The sequence below is a fragment of the Hypanus sabinus genome, chromosome 11 (assembly GCF_030144855.1).
Source record: "Hypanus sabinus isolate sHypSab1 chromosome 11, sHypSab1.hap1, whole genome shotgun sequence".
NCBI classification, from domain to species: domain Eukaryota; kingdom Metazoa; phylum Chordata; class Chondrichthyes; order Myliobatiformes; family Dasyatidae; genus Hypanus; species Hypanus sabinus.
The window spans coordinates 14,629,072-14,649,908 of record NC_082716.1 but is presented as its reverse complement, the minus strand read 5'-3'; the positions used below and the strand labels follow the sequence as shown (position 1 = coordinate 14,649,908).

The following is a 20,837-nucleotide window of genomic DNA, read 5'->3' as shown; positions in this document are numbered from 1 at the left end:
GGTACTAAGTGAATCCTTTGGGATGGTATCCAGCAAGAAGAAGGACATGGAAGACTGTGAGATCAGTCTGGGGTAGATTAATAGTCTCGAGCATTTTGATATTAAGAAGCATGAGATGTTAGGTCTCTTGAAGACCATTAATGTGGATAAATTCCCAGGGATGGTATCCATTCTAGATTATTGACAGAGGAAAGAATGGAGGTTGCTGGGGCCTTAACAGAGATCTAGTCCAAGTCATTTATATAGGTCATAAATGACAGAGGTCCCAGCACTGGTCCCTGCAGAATAGCACTACTCACAGACTTCCAAACAGTGAAATTCCTAGTCTATGTCCATGATTTATTGCCCTACCATGATCAATCATCTTTCTCCACTCCTCAAGTAACTCCTCCATCACCACCATTTTGGTGAAGCCAATTTTGAATCCAAGCTATATGTCATGAAATCTGCATTCTGGTTGATGGTCTGGTCCACGTTCCTTATTCCAGGTTTTCCGGTTTTCCCCAGTTTCTGTTGAGGCAGCTGATTCTCATTTGGGCTGGCTTCATAAATAGCTTCAGGATTCAGCCTTGGGCTGTTGGATTGTTCCTGTCCAAACCCCCTGTCTGTATCCCTTCCCTTCACCTTCCTCCTGGAGTCTTGCCTCGCCTCGAGCCTTGCCTTCACTGCTGTCAAGTTTAACCACTGGAATAAGATAGGAATTGTCTTTCATTGTTTTGAACTGTTTCTGTGTCCACGGCTTCGCTAGGTGGGTTCGGCTGTTTGCTGCTACCTAGTGTTGGGAACTGTCTGAGTCCATGACTTCACTAGGTAGGTCCGGCCATATGCTGCTACCTTGTGTTGGGAACCATCTCATTGTATTCTGCATTCCATGTGTGAGTCCTGGCCCTATGTCCTGTCCCAAAGGAAGGGTCCCAGCTCTATGTTCAGTTTTCCCATGCTCGAGTCCAAGGCTCAGTAGGCAGGCCACTTCCTGCCACTCGAATGGACTGTCGTTGTTTGTTGTTCCGTGTCCAAGTCTAGTCCAAGTCGTAGCCTAGGCCCTGAGTCCTGGTCTCATCCAGGGCTAGTGTCCATGTCCAGCTACGCCTTCCCCGCTTCTACTTTGCTCTCCCTCAACCTTGTAGCCATGTCCTAGCACCTTGCCCTGTCCAAGCCATGCCTTTGTCTTCTCATCTTGTCCATGTGCCTCGCCCAGCCCAGGAATATCTTGCCCAGCCCGTTGCTGGGATTCCCTCATCCTGTGCTGGGGTTCCTTTGTCCTGTCCAGGAGTCTTCACCTAGCTCTGGAGTTTGAGCCTGAGTCAAAACCCAGGTTCTGTGTCCTTGCCCAGCCTCTGGCTCAAAGTCCATACCCAAGCCTCATCATGTCTTTGCCTAGTTCTGGGGTCCGAGCCCGTGTCAAGACCCAGGTTCTGGGTTCTTGTCCAGTCTCTGGATCGGAGTCCTAGCCCAGGTTCCTAGTTCCCAGTTCCATATCCTGGTTCCACTATCCTAGTCAAGTCCTAGCCCCAGGCCCAGAATCTTTTTCTCGTCCAGGGCCCGTGTCACGTCCAGCATCCTTTCTTCCCCACTTTCCTTGCTTCCTTCTCACCCCTAGTCCTGTTCCTGGTTGTTCAGTGTCTGTGTCTTACATTTGGGTCTGTTCCCATTGCTCCCATTATGACACTATATATCTCCATGAATCCTATGTGTCTTAATCTTCTGGATCAGAATAGCATGAAGGATTTTTGTCAAAAGATTTCCTAAACTCCAGAGCCACACAAAATGTTGTTCTTTCCTGGGAACTTGCTCTACCACCATCAGCACTTTGTTTGTGTGTTGCTGATTAACTAAAATCCATATGGGCAACATTCACTGCCCTACCTTCATCCATCATCTTTGTCACCTCCTCTAAAAGCTGATTCAGGTTCATAAGACAAGGCCTGTTCTACCCAAAGCCACGCTGACTACCTTATAAATCCGCACTTTTCCACATATGAGTAGATCCTATACCTAAGAATCCTCTCCAATAGCTTCCCTGACATTGATGTGTGGCTCACGTGCCTATAATTTGCTAGATTAGCAAATGCTATTCTTAATCAAAGGAACAACAATGTCTCTTCTCCAGTTTTCTGGAACTTCATATACAGTTATAAAGTATACAAAGATCTTCATCAAGGCCTCCAAGAAATTAATTTGAAGTGCCTCACCTTGTTGCCTCAATGATTCCGTCACTAGATATGTAAAAGGGCATCTGATCATCATATTCATTAAATACACCCCATTGGAGATGGGCCCATTCATGAACAAACGATCGTTCTGTAGGGAAAGAAGTGTATTTGTTCAATACAATGCATTAATTTTTTAAAAGATATTTTGAGTTACAGTGCAGTAATGCAATATTCTGTCCCGGTAAGCCTGCACTGCCCAATTAATCTATGCAACAAATTAACATACTAACCCATACACCCTTGGAATGTTGGCAGAAACCACAGTATCAGAAGGAAATCCATATAATCACAGGAAGAGCATACAAACTCCTTGCAGTTGTTAACAATACTTTTCAGAATGTTTAGCTATTGGTATGATATCTCTCCTATCTCTTATTTCTTTCTCTTTCAATCTTTTTATTAAATTTTTCAAAGACAGATATATAGTGGTCATAATAGTATAAAGGGAGTGGGAGTGTGTTGTTGGCAATTAACACATGTGAGTAGAAACTATAGGTAACACCAATATAATTGACCTCCCAAACTCTTAATATAGACAAGATGCAAGAAAATAAAAAGATGGAAAAAAAACCCAAATTGAAAAATCAAAAACAATCTAAACAGAACTAAAACTAAACTAAACAAAGCTGGGTTATTCTATTATATTAGATAAAATCATTAATGTCATCAACTCCACTCTCCTACTCAAATTAATAAATAATATATAGGAATTGAAAAGGTCAAATTGCATTCAATGAAAGTATTGAGTAAATGGCCTTCAAGTCTCTTTAAATTTAACTGAGTGATCAAAGACACCACTTCTAATTTTTTCTAAGTTTAAACAGGATATGGTTTGGGAAAACCATTGAGATGTAGTTGGAGAATTCATCTCTTTCCAATTCAATAAAATAGATCTTCTAGCCATTAAAGTAGCAAATGCAATTATCCGCTGAGCTGAAGAGGGCAGGTCAATCATTGATAAAACAAAAATTGCAGTGATCGGGTGAGGTTGTAAATCAGTGTGCAAAACTATAGAGAAAGTTTCAAAAATATCTTTCCAAAATTTTTCCAAAAAAGGACAAAACCAAAACATATGAATCAGAGAGGCTACCTCAGAATGACATCTATTGCAGATCAGATTTATATGAGAGTAAATGCATGCTAATTTATCTTTAGACATATGAGCCCTATGCACCACTTTAAATTGAATCAAAGTATGTTTAGCACAAATAGAAGAAAAATTAACTAATTGAAAAATTTTCTCCCATTTCTCTTTCCTTCTCCCAATCATTTTTAATTTTATCGGATATATCTGACTGTATTTTGATAATCATATCATAAATGAATGCTATTAAACCCTCTCGATAAGGGTTTAAGCTGAAATTTTTTTCCGTGATATCGGTTGGATATGAAATCGGAAAAGTAGGTAACATCATATTCAAAAGATCTCTGATCTGTAGGTAGCAAAAAAAATTGGGATCTGGGCACATTATATTTACTAGACAACTGCTCAAAAGACATGAAAGAGTTATCCAAAAATAAATCACGAAACCATATTATCCCCTTCGTTTTCCATACCAAAAAGGCTTGATCCATGACAGAGGGTTGAAAGAAAAAATTAGATATAATAGGAATTGATGAAATAAATTTATTCAAGCCAAAAAAATTACAACTGAAACCATATTCGTAATGTATGTTTAATTATTGGATTAAACATTTGCTTATTCAATTTAGAAAGAACAAAGGGAAGCGAAGTCCCTGAGATTGAAACCAATGAAAATCCTTGTGCAGAATTGCATTCAAACTTAACCCATTGCAGACTGACATTAATATCCACATCTTGTGTCCAAAATATTAAATATCAAATATTAATTGCCCAATAACAGTAGCTTAAATTTGGCAGTGCCAGGCCGTCGTTCTTTTTGGTTTCCTGCAAGTATTTTTTATTTAACCTAGGATTTTTATTCTGCCATATACAAGACAAAATTTTAGAGTCAATAGCATCAAAAAAAGGATTTAGGAATAAAGATTAGTACCGCTTGGAAAAGATACAAAAATTTAGGTAAAATAATTATCTTAATAGCATTAATTTGACCAATCAATGATATAGACAGTGAGTACCATTTAGTCAGTAATTGTTTGACCTGGTCTATTAAAGGTAAAACATTGACATTAAATAAATCCTTATGTTTTTAGTAATTTTAACACCTAGATAAGTAAAATAATCCGTAATCAATCTAAATGGTAGATGTCTATAAATTGGAACTTGCATATTTAAAGGGAAAATTTCACTCTTTTTAAGATTCATTTTGTAACCAGAAAAGTTAGTAAACTGAGAGAGCAAGGATATAACAGCAGGAATGGATTTCTCAGGATTTGAAATATATAATAACAAATCATCTGCATATAATGATAGCTTATGTATCACATTCCCACGGGAAATGCTAAGTATAGTAGATGAGTCATGAAAAAGCAATAGCTAAAGGTTCCAGGGTAATATCAAATAACAATGGGCCAAGAGGACAGCATTGCCTAGTTCCACAAAACTGAAAAGAAAGAGATATGGTATTATTGGTAAGTGCCGAAGCCATATGGGTATAATATATCAATTTAATCCAAGATTAAATCCAAGATTTTTATCCAAGAAATAGAGGCACCATAAAAAGATTGTGGTAATTTACTTATAAATAATGCATCCTTAAAGATTCTACATAACCAGGGAGAAAGTATAGTAGAGAAGCATTTTAAAAATTCTACTGTGTGGCCATCTGGGTCAGGTGCTTTACCTGAATTTATCAAAGAAATAGCATCTTTTATTTCTTGTTCTGTAATAGGAACATCCAATACTAAACGTTCATTAGGTAATAATTTCAGAACATTCAATTTCCTTAAGAATTCATGCATTATAGTGGAGTCATCAAGAAATTCTGATTGATATAAGGAGGTGTAAAATTCTTGAAAAGATTTGTTTATCTCATCATGATCAACCATCATAAATCCATCTCATTTACAAATTTTAATAATCTGATGTTTAACCGAAGCAGATTTCAATTGACAAGCCAATAGTTTACCAGATTTTTTACCATGTATATAAAATTGACTACTAGATTAATTAATTGATTTTCAAACGAGGATGTTAAAAGTAAACTAAGCTCCATTTGAAGTTTGACCCTCTTTTTATAAAGCTCCTGACTAGGAGCAATAGAATATTTCTTGTTGATTACTTAAATGTTATCAACCAACATACAAATCTCTTTATAAATTCATTTTTTCAGCCCAGCAGAATATGAAATAATCTGCTTTAAAAGTATCCCATAGAATCCCGATGGAAATTTCTTCCATAGAGTTTGTTGAAAAGAAGAAATCAATCTGTTCCTTAATGAAATTCACAAAGTCCAAGTCCTGTAGTAATACAGAATTGAATTGCCATTATCTAAAACTAGAAGGTGTATCCATTAATTTAATAAAGAGTTTCAGGAGCACATGGTCAGAGATTGCAATAGAATTGTAATTGTAGTCAGTAACAGAGGGAATTAAACAAGAGTCAATAAAAAGTAGTCAATTCTAGAATAACTGGGGTATACATAGGAAAAGAATGAAAGCTATCCTTTGGATGTAAAAACCTCCAAATTTCTGAAATTCCAAAATCAAGCATAAAGGAATTAATAAAGGAAGCCGATTTATTCGGAAGTGCCTGATTAGACTTAGATCTATCCATTGAAGGATTTAAACAGCAATTAAAATCTCCACCCATTATCAACATACAGCTATTTAAATTGGGGAGAGATGTAAATAAGTTTTTAAAAATTTAGGGTAGTCAACAATTGGAGCATAAACATTAACCATAACCACTTTTTTGTTACAGAGTAGACCAGTAATGAACAAGAATCTACCATTCAGATCCGAAATTGTTTTGTAGTGAACAAATGAAATTGAGGAATCTATAAAAATAGAGACTCCTTTCACTTTAGCCTGAGAATTTGAATGGTATTGTTGCACTTTACAAAACCTAAAAAAACGCTGATTATCCTCTTTCCTCACCTGAGTTTCTTGTGTAAAGATAATATGGGCATTCATTCTATAGAATACTTTGAATTTTTTTCTGTTTAATTGGATGGTTTAAACCGTTGGTATTCCACGAAACAAAATTAGTAATCTTATCTGTTATAGTAAAACCAGTAATATGGGATGTAAGGGGTTAACCAGAATACAAACTCATGAACCTTGAAGAGGAGGAAAGGTTCAAGGAGGAACCAGAAGTTACGACATATCAGACATTTCAGTAGTTTCAAAAAAGTCCAGGTGAAAAAATCTAAGAAAAGAAATACCCTCTTCCCTCACCCAGAAATAGGCCAGAGATTGGCCAAGAGATAAGCTAAAGCTAAATCTATCCCATCTCTCCTGATGGCAGCCCAAAAGATTAAAGTTTTTAAAGAAAAGCCACCCATAATCCAAAAAATATTTGAAGAAAATTATCAATAACAGAGAACAAGAAAAATAAACTACTGTGATTTATTTAGAAAAGGTTTAAGTCATAAATAGAGTACTAAAATACTGGTATTTCAAAAAACAGAGAAAACAAATGCCAATACATGTTGTTGGCTATTTTCACGCATAAACAATTGAAAATAATGCAGCAAGAAAATAAGATCTTATGGGAAGAAGAAAGCAGGACGCCATCTTAAAATGTAAAAAAAAAGAGAGAACGAATGCATCTCCGTTCAAAAAAAAGAAATCGAACACTAAATAGTTTCAAAAAAATAATAAAGCAGTATCCCAAAAGGAACAGAAAAGTTAATCTAGAAATATTAAAAATACCTATAGTACAAAGCAAAAAATGTCCCCTCGCATTCTAGCTGACCCGATCTGTAAGTTGGTAAATAGCTTGAAAATTTAAGTAAAAGCCAAAAAAAAAGCAGAACCTTAATTAGGCCATAGCAGAGGAAGTTTGTTGGTTGAGAAATTTCTGAGCTTCATTTAATGACTTAAAGAGACAATGGGAATTATCAGAGAGGACAATTCTCGATCAGCAGGGAACAGCAGAAGTGGTCTGAGACCCGTTCGAAAGAATTCCGACATCAGTAGCTTAAATGCCATTCATTCCTTCAGAACTTTGGGGCTGAAATCTTCAACAAAACGGAATTTAAAACCTTTAAATTTGAAAATGCCTTTCTGCCGAGCAAAGCAAATCAATCAATCCTGAGTATGAACGTAATGGAGACGAACAATAGCTGGTCATGATTTAGAAGATTTTGGACATGGTCGATTAATGGAGATGCATCCAGAACTTCTGTGCCAAACACATCGAATAAAAATCAAGAAAGGATCTTGATAGGATCACCCTCCTCACCATCTTCAGGGAGACCGATAATCCGTAGATTCTGTCTTCGAGATAGATTTTCAAGGTCAGTAACTTTAAATTTATAACAATCCAGCTGTTGAGACATCGAAGCTAAACTTTGTTCCAGAGTTGTAAATCTTTGGTCTCTCTGCCGAGCTCCTTCATCAAGTTCTGAAATTGTTGCTTGCTGTAGTTCAAATTCACCTTTAAGCGATCTAAAATTATCCTCAACTGTCTTTAAAACTCCTTCGAACACAGCAAATTTTTGAGTAAGTTTATCATCTAGAAGTTTCCATATTGTTTCAAAAGTTAAAGGAGGTTGCTTAGATGGCTTCGAATCACTATCTTTTCCAACGACTTAAAGTCAAAATCCAAAAATATGTCTGTAACATAAGTCTTTTAGTGTAGGTATAAAACAAAGTAAATAAGGGTGGCTACAGGTAATAGAAGCAAAGAGAATGGAGCAAAGCCAAATTGAACCTCGTGCCATGAGCACCGCCAGGAGACCTCCTCCTATCTCTTATTTCTATAACATAGGAAAAGGGCATTTTTTCCATTGTGTCTATGCCAGGTCTCAGAAATACCATCTTTATTTCCTCATTCCCAATCCACTTCTCACATGCTCCAGTCATACCGATCAACTCCAACCTTATTCTCTGGGGTTGAAGGTGACTGCGTCCGTGTTTGTGTCGATGTCTGCGTGTCCATGTCTATGTCTGTAGGGGGGAGGGGTGTTGGCAAAGGTGTTTGTTTCATTTTTGTTGCTTGTTAAGTATTGACTTCATGTTGTACTGCTGAACATAGTGAGCAGTCATTCTATGTTGGTCTTGGAATATATAAATTACGGGCAGCTTCCAGCACATCCTCAGATTGTTTTGGTTGTTAATGCAAATGACACATTTCAATGTATGTTTCGAAGTACATGTGGTTAACAATAAAGAAATCTAAATCTAAATCCTATCACCTACCTAGATTACTAACATTCATCACAGTCCCAATTCATCTATCTTGTACTTTATTCACACCCAGCAACTCCAGCATAATCTTCCTGACACCCACCAAAAAAAGTGCATTTTTCCAGTGTAATACTTTAATTTACTGCTACTAAAAATCTCATTTTTGAATGTTTAAATACTGCAGTAATATGTATCATTTCCCTTAAGAGGAGATTTGGCCCAGTGAAACATGCCGGTTTTCAGATTAGTATTACTTTCCGTGTCCTAGTCAACCCCTCTCAACTCCATCCTTTTTCTCCTGTCACTCACCCAAACAAAGTTTGGTTTATAAGTTCTCACTTCATGTACCAACAGGCATAATTTTTTTCAAAAAACTGTTAATTTCTTCTTAGTTTCTCCAGGTTGTTGTCACTGGAAACCTAAGACACGATTCCATCAACTTCAAAATATATGCTGTAAAGACATTAACTTACCTTTTTTGCCATAAACTTGAACCAGACTGTCATTTAGTAGGAAGTTCGGTGTAAGGTGAATGTAGAGGCCCTTCTGCCCACATCCTCCATACTGCAGGGTGTATGGGGTGTCTCCATGCAGAGGATTATGTTCAGCAATAATTATGTTTGCCTGTGAAAGACAATTCCACATTTCAATGTGAAAATCCTGTAATAGTTACACTGTGCACAATGTACCCGTCGGAATAAAAGGTAAATTTATGAAACCCCTGTCTGGGCCGTACCTTCCAAATATCCGGACCTGACTTGCACTACCTTACTTTCCCTTTTCTATTTTCTAAATATGATTTATAATTTTTTTTTTATTTTGTGATATCTCTCCAGAGGAACATTGTATCATTTCTTAATACATGTATGCATTTCTAAATGACAATAAACGAGGACTGAGTGTCCTCATAATCTAATAATATAATCTAATTTAAAATCTTATTATATTTACTTCGATTTGTACTTCAGGGAGTGCGAAGTGCAGAATCAAATATCGCTGTGATGATTGTACGCTCTAGTATCAATTGTTTGGTGACAATAAAGTAAGTATGTAAATATACATCTTGAAAACAAAGATTCCCTACACATGTTGTAGGGAAACTTTGTGTTCAAGAGGTACCGAGAACTTGGTTAAGGGAAAAAAAGAGGTGCATAGCAGGTAAGGCAAGCAGCATCAAAATGAAGTGCTTATAGAAGATAAGAAATGCAAGGGAACACTTCAGAAAGAAATCAGAAGAATAAAAGAAGGCATGAAGTTGTTCTAGCAGACAAGGTTCAGGAGAATCCTTAGGAATTCTATAGATATGCTAAGAGCAGAATGATAACAATGGACAAAATTGGTCCTTTGGAAGACCAGAATGGTAAACCAAAACAGATGGTGCAGATCTTAAATGAATACTTTGCTCCTATATTTACGAGGGGTGATTGGTAAGTTTGTGGCCTAAGGTCCATTTTCTCAGACAGTGCTTACTTGCAATTTTCAATTAGCTGAAATAGAAATACCACAAATGTTATTAACTTCAAACTTTCTGCATAATCACTCAAAGAGTTGAACTTCACGTTCATGTAACGAGAGCTGTATAACTCATATCCTTCTACATTCACCACGAAGTTATCAATTACCACTCATATTTTGGAAATCAACACAGAGTCTGTAGAAGTGAGACAAAATGGCATCAACTTCATGAATCCTGCACAGATAACAGAAACAGAGGTGCTTGTTACCCTGAGGTAAATTAGGGTGGATAAGTCACTAGAGCCTGAGAAAGTGTTCCTTCTGACCCATAAGACCATAAAACCATAAAACATAGGAGCAGAATTAGGCAATTATGCCCATCAAGTCTATTCTGCCATTCAATCATGGCTGGTCCTTTTTTTTCTACTCTCCAACCCCAGTTCCCAGACTTCTCCCCATAACCTTTGATGCCATGTTCAATCAAGAACCTATCTCTGTCTTAAATACACCCAATGACCTGGCCGCCACAGCTGCATGTGGCAACAAATTCCAAATTTCACCACCCTTAGCCTAAAGAAATTTCTCTGCATCTCTGTATTGAAAGGGTGCCCTTCTATCCTGAGGCTGTGCCCTCATGTCCCAGACTTTCCCATGATGGGAAACATCCCTTCCTCATCTACTCTGTCTAAGCCTTTCTACATTCAAAAGGTTTCATTGAGATCCTCCCCCCATCCTTCAGAATTCAAGTGAGTACAGACCCAAAGCCATCAAACATTCCTCGTATGATAACCCTTCAATTCCTCGAATCATCCTTGTGAAACTGCTTTGGACCCTCTCCAATGCCAGCATATCGTTTCTAAGATGAAGGATCCAAAACTGTTCACAATATTCAAGGTGACCCCTCAGGAGACAAGTGCAGAAATTGCTAGAGTCCGGGCAGAGATACTTAAATCATCTGTTGTGACAGAGCTGATGGGAGTTGTATATACAGACTCCAAAACAGTAGTATGTATATGGCCTACAAATTACAGTAAGAGAAAATGCATGCCAAAAGGAGCAATGTTACAATAATCAAGGGAGGATTCAATATGCAGGTAAATTGGGAAAATCAGGTTGATGCTGGATTACATGAGAGGAATATCAAGAGTGCCTATGAGAAGACTTTATAGAGCAGCTTGTGGTTGAGCCCACGAGAGGATGAGATATTTTGGATTTAGTGCAATGAATCAGTGCAATTAATCAGATTTGATTAGAGAGTGTAAATTAAAAGAACCATTGGGGCAAGTGATCATAATATGATTGAATTCACACTAAAATTTGAGAAGGAGAAGCTAAAATCAGATGTATCAGTATTACGGTGCAGTAAGTGGAATAAAGAGGTATGAGAGAGGAGTTGGCCAGAATTGAATGGAAATGAACACTGGCAGAGATGACGGCGGAGCAGCAATGGCTGGAATTTCTGGAAACTTTTCAGAAGGCACTGAATATAAACATCCCAAAGAGAAAGTGTTATTCCAAAGGAAAGATGAGTAACCATGGTGAACAAGGGAAGTCAAAGCCAACACAATAGCCAAAGAGAGGACATTATAATATAGAACAAAATATTGGGAAGTTAGAGGATTGGGAAGCTTTTAAAAACCAACAGAGGACATCTAAAAAGTCAGTAAGAAAGTAAAGATGGAATACGAAGGTAAGCTAGCCAGTAATATTAAAGAAAACACCAAAAGTTTCTTCAGATATATAAAGTGTTAATGAGAGGTAAGAGTGGATATTGGACTGTAGGAAAACAATGCTGGGAAGGTAGTAATGGGGGAACAACAAAATAGCAGATGATCTAAATAAGTATTTTGCATCAGTCTTCATTGTGGAAGATTCTAGCAGTGTGGTCAAAGTTTTTGATGAAGAGTGTGAAGTTGCCATAACTAAAGAGAAGGTTCTTAGGAAACAGCAAATTCTGAAGGATAAATGACCTGGACCAGATGGTATACACTCCAAGTTCTGAAAGAGGTGGCTGAAGAGATCATGGAGTCATTGGCAATGATCTTTCAAGAATCACTGGATTCTGGAATGGTTCTGGAAGACTGGAAAATAGTATATGTCACTCAACTCTTCAAGAAGGAAGAGATACAGAAGATAGAAAACTATGGGCCAGTTAGTCAGATTCAGTGATTGTGAAGATAATGAAGTCGATTATAATGGATGAAGTCTCAGGGTACTTGGAAGCATATGATAATCTAGGCCATAGTCAACATGTTTTCCTCAAGAGGAAATATTGCCTGAAAATCTGTTAGAATTCTTTGAAGACATAACAAGCAGGATAGACAGAGGAGAATCAGTTGATGTTGTGTACTTGGATTTTCAGAATGTCTTTGACAAGGTGCCACATATGGGGCTGTTTAACAATCTGTGAGTCCATGGTATTACAGAAAGGAGTCTAACATGGATAAAGCAGTGGCTGATTGGTAGGAGACAAGGACTGAGAATAAGGGGAGCCTTTTCTGAATGGCTGCCAGTGACTAGTGGTGTTCTACAGGTGTCTGTTGAGACCGATTCTTTTTTATGTAATACGTCTGTCAGTACCTCCAGTTGGACTCTGTCTTTTTGCATGTTTCCCCCTAGCTGTTAGTCTGTGGTTTTGTATTGCCATGCACTTCTGTCCCCGCTCCTGCTCTTCTCTGGCCCGTATTACTGAGTACTCCATCTCTCACCTGTTTCTCATTATTACCAGCTTTGCTGCCACCTGTGTCTCATTGTGCTCCACCTATCATCTGCCTCTCTGTTTATTGCTCAGTGTATTTCAGTCCTGTGTGTTCACCTGTTCATTGCCAGTTTGTTCCAGTGAATTTTCCTGAGCCTTTCCAGCATTCATATCTGAACTCTGTCTGTTTCCTGATTCTGGTTTTTGGATTTCTCTGGATGTTTTGATCTCTGCCTAAATTTTGATGCTGACTCTGTTTGCAGCTTGGGATTGTAACTCAATATCTCTGTGTGCACAGTACTAGGTCTGTGATTGGATCCCTACTCCAGTGACCTGACAATAACAATGATTGGATGATAGAATTGATGGCTTTATTGCCAAGTTTGCAGCCTATAGGTGGAGAAACTGATAGTTTTGTGGAAGTAGCAAGGCTATAGAAACATTTAGTTTAGGAGAATGGGTAAAGCACTGGCAGATGAACAGAGTGTTGGGAAGTGTATGGTCATACACTTCAGTAGAAGAAATGAAAGGGGTGACTGTTTTCTAAATGGGGAGAAAATACAAAAAAGAAGTGCAAAGAGAATTGAGAGTCCTTGTTCAGGATTCCCTGAAGGTTAATTTACAGGCTGAATCTATGGTAATGAAGGCAAATGCAATGCATTCATTTCAACATGGACTAGAAGGGCTGAGATGGCTATCTTCATGCTGTAATTGTTATATGGTTATTTCAAGAGGACTTGGATATAAAAGCAAGGATGTAATGTTGAGACTTCATAGAGCACCAGTGAGGCTTCTGAGCAATTTTGGGCCCCTTATGGTAGAAGGGATGTGCTGAAACTGGAGACAGTACAAAAAAAGGTTCACAGCAATGATTCCAGGATTGAAAGGTTTGTCATATGAAGAGCATCTGATGGCTGTGGCAGACCCTGTATTAACTAGAATTCAGAAGAATGAGGGGTGACCTAATTGAAACCTATCGAATGTTGAAAGACCTTGATAGAGTGGCTATGGAGAGGATGGTTACTATGGTGGGGAGTCTAAACCCAGAGGACACAACTTCAGAATAGAAGGAAGTCCTTTTGGAGTGGAGATGAGAAGAATTTCTTTAGCTAGAGAGTGGTGAATCTGTGGAATTCCTTGCCACAGGCAACAATGGAGGTCTTTATGTATATTTAAGGCAGTGGTTGATGGATTCTTGATTGTTCGGGGCATGAATGGATACAAGGAGAAGGCAGGAGATTGGCACTGAAAGGGAGATTGGATCAGCCATGATTACATGTCAGAGCTGACTTGATGTGCCAAATGGCCTAATTCTGCTCCTATATCTTAAGGTCTTATGGACCAAGTGGTACCAGAGAACTGAAGGATTGCCAATGTTTTGGTGCTGTTTGAAGAAGGAAAGTATAGGCCAGTGATCTGACATTAGTTGTGGGAGAGTAATGGAATTTGAAAGGATTGGATATATAACTATTTAGATAGACGTAGACTGATTAAGGGTAGTCAGCATGACTTTGTTTGGTAGGTCATGTCTAACCAATCATATAGAGATTTTCGAGGAAGTTACCAGGAATGTGGAAGAAGAGAAGGCAGTGGATGTTCTTGACATGGACTTTGGCAAGGCATTTGACAAGGTCCCTCATGGGAGGCTGGTCAAAATACTTTAGTCATTTGGCAATCAGGATGAGGTAATGAATCGGATTAGACATCATCTTTTTGGGAGATGCCAGAGAGTAGTAGAAGGGAGTTGCCTCTCTGACTGGAGGCCTATGACTAGTGGTGGGCTGCAGGGATCAATGCTGGGTCCTTTGCTGTTTATCATTCATATCAATGATCTGGATGATAATGTAGTTAACTGGATGAGCAAATTTGCAGATGACTCCAAGATTGGGAGTGTAGTAACAGTGATGAAGGCTATCATGGCTTGCAGAGGGATCTGCATCAGCTGGAAAAGTGGGCTGAAAAATGGCAGATGGAAGTTAATACAGACAATTGTGAGGTTTTGCACTTTGGTTGAACCGACCAGGATAGGTCTTACTCAACGAATGGTAGGGCACTGTGGAGTGTGGAAGAACAAAGGATTTGGCAATGCAAGAAAGTGGGTCACAGAAAGATAAGGTCATAAAGCTTTTGGTATATTGACCTTCATAAATAAATGTGTTGAGTACAGGAGATGAGATGAGATGTGACGTTGAAGTTGTATAAGATGTTGGTGAGGCCTGATATGGAGTGTTGTGTGCGCGTTTGGTCGCCTGCTTAGAGGAAAGATGTAAACAAGGTTGAAAGAGTAGAGAAAATTTGTAAGGATGTTGCGTGGTCTGGAGGATCTGAATTATAATGGAAGATTGAATAGGATAGGACTGCATTCTTCCAAATGTAGAAGATTGAGAGGAGATTTGATTGAGGTATGCAAACAAAAGTAAAGGATTATAGATAGGGTAAATGCAAACAGGCTTTTTCCACTGAGGTTGGGTGGGGCAACAACCTGAAGTTGTGTGTTAAGGGTGAAAGGTGAGAAGATTAAGTGGAACATGAGGGGAAACCTCATCACTCAGAGTTTCATAAGAGTGTGGAATGAGCCACCAGCACAAGTGGTATAAATGAGCTCGATTTACAAGAAGTTTGGATGGGTACCTGGATAAGAGGTATGGAGGACTATGGTAAACACAAAGTACACTGCAGATGCTGTGGTCAAATCAACATGTACAAACAACCTGGATGAACTCAGCAGGTCGGGCAGCATCCGTTGAAATGAGCAGTCAATGTTTTGGGCCGAGACCCTTTGTCAGGATTAAAGAAGGAGGGGGCAGGGGCCTCTCTCATGATTCTGTCTTCTTCTGCTACCCATATTGCTCTCCCCTTACATTCCTCCTTCACCTCTCCTGCCTATCCCCACCCCCTCATCTTTCCTGTAATTGGTTTTTCACCTGGCACCTTCTGCACTCCCTCCCCCTTCTTTATCGGGCCTCTGCCCCTTCCTCCTTCAGTCCTCATGAAGGGTCTCGGCCTGAAACTTTGACTGCTTGTTTCAACAGATGCTACCCGACCTACTGAGTTCATCCAGCTTGCTTGTACATATGGAGGACTATGGTCCTGGTGCAGGTTGATGGGAGAAGGTATTTTAAATGGTTTTGGCATGGATGAGATGGGCCAAAGGGTCTGTTTCTGTGCTGTACTCTATGACTAATCTAACCCTTCCCTTCCATATAACTGTCCATCTTTTTTATCGATGAGTTTTATCAGTGTCTCTTAAATGTCACCAATATATCTGCTTCTACCACCTTCCCGGGCAATGCATTCTACACATCCAACAATCCCTGTCAAAAACTTACCACTATACACTCCTCCAATCAACTTACAATTATGTCCCCTCATATTAACCACTTTTGCCCTGGAAAGTCTGTTCACTCTGTTTTTGCCTCTCATAATGTATACACCAGTGTCAAATCATCCAAAGCACAATGTTCCATTGTAACCTACAACAACCTTCCACACTATTCACAACACTATCACCCTTTTTTGGATAGTCAACAATTCAAAGGATGCAGGTCAGCAGGGATGAGTTGGATGAATGTCCTACTTCTATGCTGTGTAGATCTATGGCTTTAAGTTATTTTTATTTATATTTGGCCTCTCCGTCGTAATGGAGGAGGATGATGACAGACACGTCAATGTGGGAGTGGAATGGAGAGTTAAAATGACATGCAACTGGAAACTTGTAGTAGCCACTGTGGACGGAGTACAGGTGCTCTGCAAAATGGTCACCTACTCTCTGCAGACAGGCTAATGAACACCTCCACCTTCATACTCCTAATGAAGGGTTTCGGCCTGAAACGTTGTCACTACCTCCTCTCATAAATGCTGTCTGGTCTGCTGAGTTCTGACAGCATTTTGTGTTTTTAAGGATAACTGGAAGCTGTTTGGTGAAGCCAGGTGGGTAGAAAGAGATAGAGAGAAAAGAATCTGCTAGGTGAGGAGAATGGACCACAGTAGAAAGGGAAGGAGGAGGGCAGCCAGGGGACATGATAGACAGGTGAGAAGAGGGAAGAGGCTAGTGAGGGTAATAGAAGTGGGGAGAAGAGGAAAATTGTTTTACCCGCAGGAGACATTGACGTTTATGTCATCAGCTTGGAAGCATGTAAGTTGCAGCACCTCCTCATGGCACAACCGGACACCAAGGAATGACATATCGGAATAGGAATCAGAATTAAATTCTGTTTTTTGGCAGTTGGAATGGAAGTACTTGATGAGACAGTCCCCCAGTCTAAGATGGGTTTCAACAATGTAGGCATCTTCCCCCTTCTTAGTCATTAAGAAGGGTCTCAATCCAAAATAACAACTGTTTACTCTTTTCCATAGATGTTACCTGGCCTTCTGAGTTCCTCCAGAATTTTGTGTGCTTCTCGCATCTTGTTTTCATCAACATTAGAGGCCACATCACAAGCAGTGAGTAACCAGGTTGGAAGAGGAGCAGGTGCAGATTACAGGTAGGTGTAGGTAATACAGTGTTTAAAATTTATCTGATGAATATTTCATTGCCAATGACCTAGTCTCTGTAAGTGGGGTTGCTATAAATAAGTACTTGACAGAGAGCCTGGTCAAATTTGAGGGTCTGTTTCTGAGTGTAATTGTCAATGAATGTTTGCATGCCAGACTCTCTTACTGTAAACAGGCTCAAACTGAATGGATAATTAAACTCACATAATTAATTTCAGTCTTGCCTCTAGAGTACAATGCAAAGACTAGATTAATGTGTTATAAAACAATAGTTATCCCATTTTTAGATAAATTCTAGACTCTGGCGGCATAATTATTCACTAAAGAGTATCTTTTGTTTTGTCCAAGGGGGTTTTCCCTGATTTGTAAACCTAAACATTTTGGGAAATCTGATATAAAGTCAATTACTTCCCTCCAAGCAATCAGGCTAATCCATTAACCCACTGCACCACCCCTAGCCATCACTACACACACATCAGCCACTCCTTTCTGAAGCCCCTCAGCACCCTTCTTCCCACCCATGCACTTTATTTCTACTATGTATTTTACAACTATATTTATTCTATTTTATGCTTATTGTGTGCTTTTTATATGCTACATCAGATCTGAAGTAACAATCATGTTGTTCTCCTTTACATTTGTGTACTGAAGAACTATAATAAACAACATCAAAGACCATAAGATATGGAACAGAAGTTAGCCATTTAGCCCGTTGTGTGTTCTGCCATTCGAGGGTTGACGAGTCGGAGATCCTGGAGTTTGAGGATTGTCATTGGCTTGTATGGAGGCTGATGCCAAAAATTGAGATCTAAAGGTCGATCAGAAAATGAAGCGCAATGGCTGAAATCTAAAGAGTGGAGACTGGAGACCCCGTGATGTGAGGCCTGGAGTTAGGGGTCCCATCACTGGCTTACGTGAGGGTCAAAACCAAAATTTAAGGCCTGATTGTGGATCAGTAAACCAGAAATCAAAGACCGATAGCCGAAGTCCAGAGCCTAAAGGACTGTCCACATATGAGAATGGAAAGGAGAGAAGAAGGGGGGCTTGTTGTGATGCAGTTTTGTTGCCTGTGGTGTTCTATGGTGTTTCGCCAGACATGGTGGGCATGCTAGCGTGCTATACTGGTGCAACAACACTTGTGGGCTGCCCCTAGATTGTGTTTATTGGTAATACATTAGACTGTCTGTTTCAGTGTACAAATGATAAATAAATGAATCTGAATCTGAGGTGCTATTGATTTTAAAGAGATCACATGAAACAGAGTCCCAGTGAGTTGAGGAGGAGGACAGAAACCAGGACTGGGTGAGTTGAAAAGGAGAGAGCAGAAACTGGGTTTCAGTGCAGTGAAAGGGAGCTTTGGAAATGGGATCCCAGTGAGAATAAAGAGAGCACAGGAAAAGGAATTCTAGTACATTCAATGGAACACAGAAACTGATATTCTGATGAGTTGAAGGGAGAACAGTATGGGAACTGGTGAATTTTTTGGGAGGGGGGGAGGTGGCTGGAGGGAAACATCATCAGTGAGCCAGGTGCTGAATTATTAGGATTTAGATGGCTAGGATTTAACCATTATGGTTGTAGACGGGTCATATTCTGCATGAAGGACAATGACCAGTGATGTGCCTTAGGGATCTGTTCTGAGATCCCTACTCCTCATGATTTTTATAAATGACCTGGATGAAGAAGTGGAGGGATGGGTTAGTAAGTTTGCTGATGACACTAAGGTTGGAGGTGTTGTGCATAGTGTAGAGGGCTGTCAGAGGTTACAGCAGGACATTGATTGGATGCAAAACTGGGCTAAGAAGTGGCAGCTGGAGTTCAACCCAGATAAGTGTGAGGTGGTTAATTTTGGTAGGTCAAATATGATGGCAGAATATAGTATCAATGGTAAACTTTTGGCAGTGTGGAGAATCAGAGGGATCTTTGGGTCCAAGTCCATAGGACGCTCAAAGCAGCTGCGCAGGTTGACTGTGGTTAAGAAGGCATATAGTGTATTGGCCTTCATCAATCATGGAATTGAATTTAGGAGCCAAGAGATAATATTACAGATATATGGGACTCTGGTCAGACCTCACTTGGAGTACTGTGCTCAGTTCTGGTCACCTCACTACAGGAAGAATGTGGAAACCATAGAAAGGGTGCAGAGGAGATTTACAAGGATGTTGCCTGGATTGGGGAGCATGCCTTATGAAAACAGGTTCAGTAAACATGGCCTTTTCTCCATGGAGCAACTGAGGATGCGAGGTGACCTTATAGAGGTGTATAAGATGATGAGAGGCATTGGTCATGTGGATAGTCAGAGGCTTTTTTCCCAGGGCTGAAATGGCTGCAACAAGAGGACACAGGTTTAAGGTGTTTGGGAGTAGGTACAGAGGAGATGTCAGAGGTATGTTTTTTACTCAGAGAGTCGTGAGTGTGTGGAATGGGCTGCCGGCAGTGGTGGTGGAGGTGGATATAATAGGGTCTTTAAAGAGACTTTTGGATAGGTACATAGAACTTAGAAAAATAGAGGGTTATGGGTAAACCTAGTAATTTCTACAGTAGGGAAATGTTCAGCACAATTTGTGGGCCAAAGGGCCTGCATTGCGCTGTAGGTTTTCTACGTTTCTGTGATTTTTGAATTAGACAGCAGATTATTGGTGTTATATTTTATATACCTCAGTCATTCTCTTCACCTGTAACTTGCTGCCTATTCAGCAGGTCCATCTACATCAGTGTACATTATCACCCTCTCACACTTTACCACTCCTTCATCTGTAAATTTATAAATGTCTTCCAACACATCCATTTCAGTATTGAAACCTGGGCAAGTAGATACTAGCTCTCTACCTTTATGCAATCTGATACACAACCATTTACTATCATATCACTCTCTGATTTCTTTGTTCTTACCTTCTCATATGATTGATTAGTTGGTCTTTGAACCAAGCTGGAGCTAACTGAACAGGTTTTAGGCAAAAGGATTTTAACATCTGAAAAATAGAGCTTGTGTTTGGTAGCTTGATGCAAGAAGGAGGAGGCTTCAATCATCATTTCCTAAAGGAAACAAAAGTTTAAAATCAATGTCTCATTGTATTTTAATTATAATACCAGAGAAATTATGGAGGCATATTCTTTTAACTCTTACTCCTGTCATCAAATCCTAATTTCAAGGTAAAACAACAAAACATTGACACAAAGCAACAGATATGAATCATTTTATATCTTACCTGGATTTTTTCAGGAAGCTTCTCATCACATGGGGTACCCGGTTTAATTGCAATCACAATGTCTTTGTATCCATTATCCACCACATGTATTACATAGCTCCTCTCAACATAAACACAGAGGACATAGGTGAACACCAAGGCAAAAGTTTTTCGCAGAACCATAGTTTTGCTCCACTCCACTTGCTTCCTGTGCCAGCAAATGCACCTTTGCCAGCAAATTCAGAGTAATAAGTGAAATATTATACCTTCAGCACAAAAAGGGTGTGACATCGGCTCAAAATTTCACATATGGCAGACTTTCAGCATCTGCAAATCTTAACATAACAAGCAATTGCAACAGACACAGAGCTGCAAGAATAAGTCATTGTGAAAGGAACCCTTCTGTGAGTAAATGTTCAGCTTGCTTTGTGACTTTTCAGGTTTAAGGCGTGAGAACCTGAGGAACATTATGTACTGTAGATGGAATAGAGAAGGCAGGTCCTTCTTGCAATA

The 20,837-nt window shown here is 39.2% G+C and overlaps 1 protein-coding gene across 1 annotated transcript in view; it reads right to left on the bottom strand.

Annotated features, from left to right (window-relative positions):
• LOC132402343 (calcium-activated chloride channel regulator 1-like) overlaps nt 1-20,507 on the bottom strand; it is a 68,574-nt gene extending 48,067 nt beyond the window's left edge. Inside the window, exons 1-4 of the mRNA XM_059985222.1 lie at nt 20,346-20,507; nt 20,029-20,172; nt 8,963-9,113; nt 2,193-2,301 (exon numbers count right to left, since the gene is read on the bottom strand). Of these exons, the coding sequence (XP_059841205.1) occupies nt 2,193-2,301; nt 8,963-9,113; nt 20,029-20,172; nt 20,346-20,507 (566 nt within the window). The remainder of the gene's footprint in view (nt 1-2,192; nt 2,302-8,962; nt 9,114-20,028; nt 20,173-20,345) is intronic.
• Nucleotides 20,508-20,837: the final 330 nt, after the last annotated feature.